The sequence below is a fragment of the Primulina tabacum genome, chromosome 8 (assembly GCF_025594145.1).
Source record: "Primulina tabacum isolate GXHZ01 chromosome 8, ASM2559414v2, whole genome shotgun sequence".
Lineage (NCBI taxonomy): Eukaryota > Viridiplantae > Streptophyta > Magnoliopsida > Lamiales > Gesneriaceae > Primulina > Primulina tabacum.
Window position 1 is genome coordinate 39,807,336 of NC_134557.1, and position 11,756 is coordinate 39,819,091.

At 39.6% G+C, this 11,756-nt stretch overlaps 1 protein-coding gene and 1 long non-coding RNA gene across 2 annotated transcripts; both read right to left on the reverse strand.

Moving 5' to 3' along the window:
* Nucleotides 1-8,343: 8,343 nt before the first annotated feature.
* Nucleotides 8,344-9,165, reverse strand: LOC142554247 (uncharacterized). Its single transcript, XM_075664942.1, has 3 exons — nt 8,944-9,165; nt 8,776-8,856; nt 8,344-8,443 (listed from the first exon to the last, which is right to left on the reverse strand). Exons 1-3 carry the CDS (start codon nt 9,132-9,134, stop codon nt 8,344-8,346), a joined length of 372 nt encoding a protein of 123 aa, XP_075521057.1. The 5' UTR covers nt 9,135-9,165.
* A 1,136-nt stretch (nt 9,166-10,301) lies between these two features.
* Nucleotides 10,302-11,135, reverse strand: LOC142552545 (uncharacterized). Its single transcript, XR_012821836.1, has 3 exons — nt 11,051-11,135; nt 10,735-10,916; nt 10,302-10,674 (listed from the first exon to the last, which is right to left on the reverse strand). It is a non-coding gene; the product is annotated as an uncharacterized LOC142552545 (long non-coding RNA).
* Nucleotides 11,136-11,756: the final 621 nt, after the last annotated feature.

The following is an 11,756-nucleotide window of genomic DNA, read 5'->3' on the forward strand; positions in this document are numbered from 1 at the left end:
TGGAAAAAGACAAAAGCTTGTATGAGACGGTCTCATGGGTCGTATTTTGTGAGACAGATCATTTATTTGGGTCATCCATGAAAAAGTATTACTTTTTATGTTAAGAATATTACTTTTTATTTTGAATATCGGTAGGGTCGACCCGTCTCACAGATAAAGATCCGTAAGACCGTCTCACAAAAGACATACTCTTCGAAAATTCAGTTCGACTATTTCAGAAATTCGGTTTTCAAATTAAAAAATTCGGTTATATCGGTTAATTCGGTTCGGTTAGGTTTTCAGTTAGGTTTTCAAAATTTTGAAAACGGTTAACCGAATTAACCAATATAATAAATACTATTATGTAATAAATTTTTATTATTATCAATTTTTATATTATTTAATTTTTAATTTTAAAATCAACCATAATTCTAATATAATTCTAAACTCATTGGCTTTCTCGTTCTCATTTCTCTATTCTTCACTCTTGACTTCATCCGCAGCCCACCCATCTCTCGTCCCTGGTCGAGACGATGCCCACCCATGTTATGTTATAAAAAAACATGTATTAATTATATTCAAACAAAACTTATACATTTGTGATGTGTGTGATTTTATATTTTTATGCATTTGTGTAGACTATTCAAGAAAAATTACCTAAATAATTAAAGTTAAATCACAATTTTTTTAAAATTTAATCGGTTAATTCGGTTACCGATCGGATTAACCGATTTTAATTCGGTTCGGTTTTCATCGGTTATGAAAAGCAATGCTCCGGGTGATCCCAAGACTTTTTTATCAGTGACGATCAGATGTTATCTGTAACAACCTTACAACATCCAAATAAAAATGTGATTCCATCATCCAACAAGGCTCAGCTGTAAAAGTTGTGAACTTCTTAAGAACTCGAACCGCATCAAATACCACCAGATGATTCACTAACAGATTGATTTTTCTTCGATCTCTTAGGTTTTCTGCTCCTGTTTCATACATTGTTATCTACCGTTTTGCTTTCCTGCAATCAAAATTGGAGTCTGTCACGGCCCAGCCCACTAGTGATATTGTTCGTTTTGGCCCGAAGCCTCACGGCTTTAAAACGCGTCACAAGAGGTTGCTACACGCTCATTTAAATACTCAACATCTCTCATGTGGTTTAGCGATGTGAGATTTTGCCCAAGGGCCTTCACACCCTCTTTCGGGACTCAGCGTCCTCGATAAGGTTTGCCCCACCATCCCAAACTCACGCGGAGTCGCTCTGATACCAAATCTCACGGTCTAGCCCACTTGTAATATTGTCCGCTTTGGCCCGAGGCTTGACGGCTTTAAAACGCGTCACAAGGAGTTGCTACATGATCATTTAAATGCCCATTATATCTCATGTGGTTTAGCGATGTGAGATTTTTCCTAAGGGCTTTCACCCCCTATCGGGACTCAACGTTCTCGCTGAGGTTTGCCACACCATCCCAAACTCACACGAAGTCGCTCTGATACCAAATGTCACGGTCCAACCCACTTGTGATATTGTCCGCTTTGGCCCTAGGCCTCACGGCTTTAAAACGCTTCACAAGGGTTGCTACACGCTCACTTAAATGCCCAGCATCTCCCCCGTGGGTTAGCGATGTGGGATTTTGCCTAAGAGCCTTCACCCCTCTTTCGGGACTCACCGTCATCGCTGAGTTTTGCCCCACCATCTCAAACTTACGCGGAGTCGCTCTGATACCAAATATCACGGCGCAAGATAAACACTTGCATCTTGCGGACCAGACGAACAACAAATTAATTGCATAAACTAATCAATTAACCCAAAAAAAAAAAAAACAGAACATTCGATGTTTCTCAACTAGAACATGTCCAGTTGATAAACAGTAGTTCCAACCTCTCTTCATTTCATTGGGATTTCTATTGGTAGTTGTTTTTCATTCATAAATTAATCTGTTAAATTCACAAATTACACCTTCTATGGTTATCAATGCTCCGGGTGATCCCGAGACTATTTTATCAGTGACGATCAGATGTTATCTGTAACAACCTGACGACATCCAAGTAAAAATGGGACTCCATCATACAACAAGGCTCTGCTGTAAAAGTTGTGAACTTCTTAAGAACTCGAACCGCATCAAATACCACCAGATGATTCACTAACAGATTGATTTTTCTTTGAACTCTTACATTTTCTGCTCCTGTTTCTTACACTGTTATCTGCCGTTTTGCTTTCCTGCAATCAAAATTGGAGTCTCTGTCACGGCCCAGCCCACTAGTGATATTGTCCGCTTTGGCCCGATGTCTCATGGCTTTAAAACGCGTCACAAGAGGTTGCTACACGCTCATTTAAATGCCCAACATCTCTCCTATGGTTTAGCGATGTGAGATTTCTCCTAATAGACTTCGACCTTCTTTCGGAACTCAGGGTCTTCGCTGAGGTTTGCCCCACCATCCCAAACTCACGCAGAGTCGCTCTGATACCAAATCCCACGGTCTAGCCCACTTGTAATATTGTTCGCTTTGGCCCGAGGTCTCATGGCTTTAAAACGCGTCACAAGGAGTTGCTACATGCTCATTTAAATGCCCATCATCTCTCATGTGGTTTAGCGATGTGGGATTTCGCCTAAGGGCCTTCACACGGGTTGCTACACTCTCATTTTAATGCCCGGCATCTCCCCCGTGATTTAGCAATGTGGGATTTTGCCTAAGAGCCTTCACCCCTCTTTCGGGACTCACCGTCATCGCTGAGTTTTGCCCCACCATCTCAAACTCACGCGGAGTCGCTCTGATACCAAATGTCACGGCGCAAGATAAACACTTGCATCTTACGGACCAGACGAACAACAAATTACATGCATAAACTAATCAATTAACCAAAAAAAAAAAAACAGAACATTCGATGTTTCTCAACTAGAACATGTCTAGTTGAGAAACAGTAGTTCCAACATCTCTTCATTTCATTGAGATTTCTATTGGTAGTTGTTTTTCATTCATAAATTAATATGTTAAATTCACAAATCACACCTTCTATGGTTATCAATGCTCCGGGTGATCCTGAGACTATTTTATCAGTGACGATAAGATGTTATCTGCAACAACCTGACAACATCCAAGTAAAAATGGGACTCCATCATCCAACAAGGCACAGCTGTAAAAGTTGTGAACTTCTTAAGAACTCGAACCGCATCAAATACCACCAGAAGATTCACTAACAAATTGATTTTTCTTCGATCTCTTACATTTTCTGCTCATGTTTCTTACACTGTTATCTACCGTTTTGCTTTCCTGCAATCAAAATTGGAGTCTCTGTCAAGGCCCACCCCACTAGTGATATTGTCCGCTTTGGCCCGAAGCCTCACGGCTTTAAAACACGTAACAAGACGTTGCTACACGCTCATTTAAATGCTCAACATCTCTCATGTGGTTTAGCAATGTGGGATTCCGCCTAAGGGTCTTCACACCCTCTTTCGGGATTCAGCGTCCTCGCTGAGGTTTGCCCCACCATCCCAAACTCACGCGGAGTTGCTCTGATACCAAATCTCACGGTCTAGCCCACTTGTAATATTGTCCGCTTTGGTCCGAGACCTCACGGCTTTAAAACGCGTCACAAGGAGTTGCTACAGGCTCATTTAAATGCCCAACATATCTCATGTGGTTTAGCGATGTGGGATTTCGCCTAAGGGTCTTCACCCCCTATCGGGACTCAACATCCTCACTGAGGTTTGCCACACCGTCCCAAACTCACACGGAGTCGCTCTGATACCAAATGTCACGGCTCAGCCCACTTGTGATATTGTCCGCTTTGGCCCGAGGCCTCACGGCTTTAAAAAGCTTCAAAAGGGTTGCTAAACTCTTATTTAAATGCTCATCATCTCCCCCATGATTTAGCGATTTGAGATTTTGCCTAAAAGCCTTCACCCCCCTTTCGGGACTCACTGTCATCGCTGAGGTTTGCCCAACCATCTCAAACTCACACGGAGTCGATCTGATACCAAATGTCACAGCGCAAGATAAACACTTGCATCTTACGGACCAGACGAACAACAAATTAATTGCATAAGCTAATCAATTAACCAAAAAAAAAAAAAACAGAACATTCGATGTTTTTCAACTAGAACATGTCTAGTTGATAAACAATAGTTCCAACCTCTATTCATTTCATTGGGATTTCTATTGGTAGTTGATTTTCATTCATAAATTAATATGTTAAATTCACAAATCACACCTTCTATGGTTATCAATGCTCCGGGTGATCCCGAGACTATTTTATCAGTGACGAATATTATCTGTAACAACCTGACAACATCCAAGTAAAAATGGGACTCTATCATCCAACAAGGCTCAGCAACTTCTTAAGAACTCGAACCACATCAAATACCACCAGACGATTCACTAACAGATTGATTTTTCTTTGATTTGTTACGTTTTCTGCTCCTATATCTTACATTGTTATCTCCCGTGGGGAAAACCTCAGCGAGGACACTGAGTCCCAAAAAGGGGGGTGAAGGCCCTTAGGCAAAATCTCACATCGCTAAACCACGGGAGAAATGCTGGACATTTAAATGAGCTTGTAGCAACCCCTTGTAACGCGTTTTAAATCCGTGAGGCCTCGGGCCAAAGCGGACAATATCACAAGTGGGCTGGGCCGTGACAGTCTCAGCAACAGATACTACAAAAAAAAACAACACAAATTATATCGATATCGATACGACCAAACGTCCGGCGTCTTGCCGAATCTGCCACAGACTAGGCATATCTGCTCTGGCATATCTGCCAATTACTATTCTGACACTGTGCAATGGGCCAGTGACCATTCTGTCACAATCTGGCACCTTGGTCAGTGATTCTCTCTCAATAGCTATCTGCTATTCAAATACTAGTCACATCAGCCTATGACTCAATACACACATTTTCTATCAATCAATAGACCAAGAATATTAATTCCATTCAATTGCAAATATCAATGCAATAATATAAAGTATGTGATTTTGGGAGACTCAAGTCGAATCTAACTCGAGTTGTGAAATCTCGCATCAACATTGATCTATACCTTTCGTTCTGTCTCTAACTTTATCAACGTCTCGAAGTCACTGCCTGTCAATATCAATCTGGCAACAACAATATCAATACACTGTATCAATGTATAACTCAATTCAAGACCTGTTCTGATCACTATTCAAATCAAACATAATCTGATCAATGTCACGATACAACGATACAATCTCAATCAATACTGAGTCTGATCACTATCAATCTACTGCTGTTTCAACGCCATAACAATACAATCTCGATAGCCTCGTCTATCTCAACATCACAGATATAATATCACGACTCAGAATCGATATCAATACAAATCATAATCTCAACAATAACAGATCATAATCTCAAGTCTGATATCAAATCTCGATCATATCAATTCTGAAAATCATAATAATTGCATAACTAATCTGTTCTTCGATCTGACTTCAATTATATACTTATCAGTATATCCAGAACACATAATATCAGTCCAATCATAATTTTCCCAATATCATAATTTCAAACGATATCAAAACGTAACAAAACTTACGTCCAGTTGTAGCTGTCATCGCTAGGAACTCGGTACTGAGCTCGGATTCAAAATCTGACGAACAGATCTTGCACAATCACAAATCTAAAATATGAAAAGGCGTAAGGATTTTCCAAGAACCTTTCTCGTCCTTTTTCTTTCTGAAGAACCATTGCAATATTTATATATATATATATATATATATATATATACACGTCGCATGATAAAGGACGTGTGGCTTCTTGTATGTATTGCACGTCTCGTGCATATGCGCGACTTACTTCGGCGCATATGCGCGAGACATTCGGTCTCAGCGCATCATCATCTCGACAGCTCGCGCATATGCGCGCACACCGCTCGCGCATATGCGCGAGACCTACGGTCTCGGCATGTTTCTTCCTCGGCAGCTCGCGCATATGCGCGCCCCATCGTCGCGCATATGCGCGAGACCTACTGTCTCGTGCACAAACACTCGCGCATATGCGCGCCTCTACGCCGCGCATGTGCGCCCAACTCTCTGGACTCGAATTTCACCTTGTGCACAGCTCGCGCATATGCGCGACCATTTCTCGCGCATATGCGCGAGGTCTTCTGCCACCCACGCGCATATGCGCGGCTCCTTGTCGCGGTGTTTTCTTTTGTCTTTTCAGGTCCGATCCAATTCGTCTATAATCACATTAATTATCACCAATCATTTCAGATTACGGTAATCCAAATCTCGGGCCATACATGCTACACGCTCATTTAAATGCCCAGCATCTCTCCCGTGATTTAGCGATGTGGGATTTCGCCTAAGGGCCTCACCCCCCTTACGGGACTCAGCGTCCTCGCTGAGGTTTGCCCCACCATCCCAAACTCACGCGGAGCCGCTCTGATACAAAAGGTCACGGCCCAGATTCGACGAATATCTCCACTGTACCAAGACAAGTCTTTCCAGCGTGCCTATGTTCTCACTCACACGCACCCTAGAAAATTTCTCAGGGGTCACCCATCCCAGAATTGTTCCAAGTCAAGCACGCTTAACTTTGGAGTTCATATGTGATGAGCTCCCGAAAAGAAGATGCACCTTCTTGATATGAGTTGTACATATCAAATCTTATAAGTCCTCCTCAACTGCACAGTCTCATTCCTGAACAGTTTTGGAATCTCTCTCATTCCGGTGTGAGATCGGTTCATTCATGTTCCCTTCACCTAGAAGTCTGGCAGAAGCCGCTCATTGTCCGTGCTACCTCATGGCACTGGCGATCACCCCCCGCCCTCTTCAGTCTCGGGCCTCACATGCCCACCAGCTTCCACTTGGTTCGTCCCCAAACCACACCTTACTAAGTGAGGTTGGCTCTGATACCAACTGTAACTCCTCAGATTCGACGACTGTCCCCACTGTACCAAAACGAGTCTTTCCAGCGTGCTTATGTCCTTACTCACACGCACCCTAGAAAACTTCCCAGGGGGTCACCCATCTCAGAATTGCTCCAAGTCAAGCACACTTCACCTTGGAGTTCTTATGTGATGAGCTCCCAACAAGAAGATGCACCTTCTTGATATGAGTAGTATATATCAAATCTTATAAGCTATCCTCAACTGCACAGTCTCATTTCTGAACAGTTTTGAAATCCCTAAGGCCCTTAGGCTAAATCCCACATCGCTACACCATGGGAGAGATGTTGGGCATTTAAGTGAGCGTGTAGCAACCCCTTGTGACGCGTTTTAAAGCAGTGGGGACTCGAGCCAAAGCGGACAATATCACAAGTGGGCTGGGCCGTGACATTTGGTATCAGAGCGACTACGCATGAGTTTGGCATGGTGGGCAAACCTCAGCGAGGACGCTTAGTCCCGAAAGGGGGGGTGAAGGCTCTTAGGAGAAATCCCACATCGCTAAACCACGGGAAAGATGTTGGGCATTTAAATGAGCTTGTAGCAATCCCTTGTGATGCGTTTTAAAGCCGTGCGGCCTCGGGCCAAAGCGGCCAATATCAAAAGTGGGCTGGTACGTGACATTTGGTATAAGAGCGACTCCGCGTGAGTTTGGGATGATAGGGTAAACCTCAGTGATGACGCTGAGTCCCGAAAGAGGAGGTGAAGGCCATTAGGCAAAATTTCACATCGCTAAACTACGGGAGAGATGTTGGGTATTTAAATGAGCGTGTAGCAACCCCTTGTGACGCGTTTTAAAGCCGTGAGACCTCGAGCCAAATCGGACAATATCACAAGTGGGCTGGGCCATGAAATTTGGTATCAGAGCGACTCCGCGTGAGTTTGGGATGGTGGGGCAAACCTCAGCGAGGACACTGAGTCCCGAAAGGGTGGGGGATGAAGGCCCTTAGGCGAAATCTCACATCGCTAAACCACGGGAGAGATGCTGGACATTTAAATGAGCGTGTAGCTAGAGGTGGGAAAAAATACCGAAATACCGAAAAATCGTACCGAAAAAATACCGAAATTACCAAAAAAAATCGATATATTGAAAATTTCTGTACCGAAATTTTCGGTATCGGTATCGGTACGGAATTATTTTTTTTATACAGAAATACCGAAAATAATTTTTTATTATTATTTTTTTAAAATTTAATTTTGATATACCGAAAAATGTCGTTATACCGAAAATATCGACAAAATTTTCGGTGTCAGTACGGTATCCAGTATGAACTTTTTTCATATCGAAAATTCGGTATACCGAATGTGCGGTATACCAAATTTCCGGTATCGGTATCGGAATGGAAAAATTCCATACCGATATTTACGGAACGGTATACCGTACCGTACCCACCCCTACGTGTAGCAACCCCTTGTGACGCGTTTTAAAGCCGTGAGGCCTCGTGCCAAAACGGACAATATCACAACTGGGCTGAGCCGTGACAAAAGTGCTCGGAGTTGTTTTCTCCAATAACTTCCGTCATGCATGCTGCAGCATTTTTTCTCTTCTCATGGTCACATCTAGAAATCCGTTTATTGAAAATTAAACTCACATTTGAATATCCATAGGCCAACCTAACTAACAACATGAGCGAGAGTATTGCAATGAAAAATCACAGCATGATCAAACCAGATTGTTCAATCTTGTTCACATTGATCCTCAAATTTCGAAACTCTATCTCCTATAGAGACATTTGGCGCAGACTAAAGCATATAGCAGCATAGTACCACCACCAAAATAAAAACTTTATATCCCAACCACAAACCATTTTCAGAGTCTAGAGTGAAGCAAATATCAAATACAATGATGAAGCGAACATGCCCAATAATACCTAAAAATCAAAATGACTAACCTTGCAGTTATCAGGTTTCGGGCAGCATTAACAGAATAAGAAAATGATTCACCAAGGCTTCTCAACTCTGCAATAACACATCTGTCGCCAAATATTTTCAAACCCAATTAACAATCAATTAACTATGACTTACCCAAAAAGTCCAGAATAAATCGAAAATCATCAAACCTGGTAGTGAATATTTTGACATTAGCGCCAAGAATATTGGCCAATGCAGTATCAGCGGGAGTGATTCCATTCGCCAGAAGATGGTGCACAAAGGTCCCATCACAAAGGATTTTGAACGGCTCTCGGAATCCATAGCAAGCCGTGTAGAATCTCACAGCTCTTCGATGTCGCTTCTGCTTTTTCACCCTCATTATCTAATTCAACCAAAAAAAAAACATTTCAATTTTAAGGTAAGAAACCAAATCTTGAAAACGAAGCTCTAAATTCATCTACATCAATAACAGCAATTTCATAAGAATATGAAATTAACAGCAGCGAGTCGACGACGGGTGAATTGTGGAGTTGAGCTAGGGTTTATGATTTTTTTTGAAACAAGGGTTTATGAAAATTTTTTAGTATGATATATTAAATTTTAAATTGAGTAGTTTATTTATTAAATAAATAATAAATTGAATTTTAAATCAATGTATTATTGTTTCAATTAGTTATTTAAATGAAATAAAAAATACATTTAAAGATATTTTTTTTTAAAAAAAAATAGTTGATACATATTTTGTAAAATAAAGTAATTGCATGAGCTGTCTCGAGATGTTTCTTCGAATCAACTTGCATCTTTTCGCCCAAGTTATCTTTGATTTCGGTGGATGAAATCTAATCATGTAATGCTTATAAAAGTAGCAAAATTTGATTGAGGATGGCAATTTCCTCTGCCTATCATGTTTGATCCGTTTCTGACCTAAACTACAGAATCCTAAGGTAAACTTATGATTCAAAATAATAGGTTTCTAGAAATAATATTTTAAAATAAAATTTTAAAATATCTCAATTGGTGTAGGTCTTGAATAATATTTTAGACAGATATTTTGTGTAATTGTTTTTAGCTCGTTAACTATATTCGGGTCCAATGACAAGTTGACAGCAATTTTTTTAAGAAAAAAACTATTTTATTCCTAAACAACACTTAGCTTTATTAGTGATTAGTGACTCCACACTTAGCAAGATATTTTATCCCTAAACAACACTTAGCAAGAAATTATTTAGTTTAGAGATAACGAATAATGTTTACCATTGCGAATATTACGGGGATCGACCTGTTTTATAAGTTGGGTAAGATAACTCTTTGGAATCAGAGACAAAACAAATCAATCCAAAAACCACAGTTTTATTTATATAGGCATTAGTTTCTCGTCTCAAAAAATTATTCTCGTGCATTCATAACTAGGAGCAGCACAACGCATCTCATATACAAAAACCAGTTACCGCCGAAAAACAAAAAATGAGAGTAGAATAACCCTTTAAAGAACATATATTTGTCTGAATTCTTTAAAAGCCAATGTTAGGAACCAAGTACACTGGGCCTGAATTAGTTTAGAATTTGGTATTGTAATGGACTCATTGAAGTCAGCCTAGTTTACTTCGTAACAGATAAATCATCTTTCTATATAAAATAATTTTTTTAAGAATTCAGAGTGCCCAGTTTCTGTTTATCGAACAAAATTTACCAAAATCAACATGTGTTTACAACATTGGTTCTTCAAATCTATATGTTAAGAATGGTAAGTGAGACATGAAAATGTGAATATTTTCAATTGTCATGAACATGTTTGGATAAAAAATACAAACATAAGTTTCTACAGAAATGGCAGGATTGCAGACACTCTCATCTTCCTTTTTCAACAAAACCCTCACTCTCCCTCTTTGAATAAAATCTTGTGGATAGACCTAGTCCGCCTAAATTAATTAAAATATAAAATCAACAGAAAATAAAGACACACACCACAATAAAATCACCTCGATTGCACAGGAGAGTTTGAGGTGGGCACATCAATCATAAATATCCGAACATGTTGGATTTAAACATGCTTTGCTAGCGTTGATTCTACACCCCTCGGCTAAGGTTTTCTTATAATTAATGTAAATTGGGTAGAAAACGACCCACTATTTTATATTCTGTACATTTACATCCATAATCCCTAGATTTAAACATCATAAAATGAGCAGATTCATCGATCCATAACAGAATAACCTATAATTAAATCCCCAAAAAATTATTTCTCTCTAGATTAAAGAATTTAACAACGGATCATTGAAAAAAAAATAGAATTACCAGAAAATTTTCCGTCTCCGTCTTCGCAGCAAGACTTCTGATTTTGGCTGAAATCTCCTCGACTAAACCGTTTCGTGAACAAATAAGTGGCTCGTACAAAGGAATAATGGGTCCAAATATCACTTTATGTCATGAGCCCAAGTTCGGCCCAATTACAAATGTATACGCTCCTCACTATCTGTTTTCTTTTTCTTCTCCTGTTTCTACGTGATTAATTAGAGGGTTATGGGGTGGGTTTTGAATTATATATTAAACTTTTAAAGTTGCTAGACTAAATTTAAAAAAGTGTGTTTTAATTCAGTAAATAAAATTAGCATTTTAGCCTCTCTTTCAAATAAAATTAAATCTTTAATATTTTATTTTATTTTTTTTAAATTCATGGTCTAGTGGCTATTCCAGATTTTAGGCGCTACAATTTTCCACTGCCGTTAAATTTCTGAAGGGAAATAAAAATCGAGAGAGATTAAAAGTTATGTATATGTTCATCTTTTACAAAGTAATTAAGATAAATTAAAAGTTAAGTATGATTCATTTTTTTACTTCACTAAATATAAATATTAATTTTTTTTAACATTTTACTTCATCAAAACTATTCTGTCGAAGTAAAATGTGATAAAAAATTGGAAGTGAATTCCGTGTTTTCTAAATTTTGAAGTAAAAAATATGTTTTACTTCGCCAGTGTTATTACCGAAGTTGATTGGTATA

Excerpts from the sequence above, each read along its gene's own strand:
- LOC142554247 (XM_075664942.1), bottom strand. The coding sequence starts at position 9,134 with ATGAGGGTGAAAAAGCAGAAGCGACATCGAAGAGCTGTGAGATTCTAC. Across the intron at positions 8,857-8,943 it reads GTCAAAATATTCACTACCAG|ATGTGTTATTGCAGAGTTGA; the intron begins GTTTGATGATTT and ends ATTTGGCGACAG. Across the intron at positions 8,444-8,775 it reads CGAAACCTGATAACTGCAAG|ATGTGACCATGAGAAGAGAA; the intron begins GTTAGTCATTTT and ends ACGGATTTCTAG.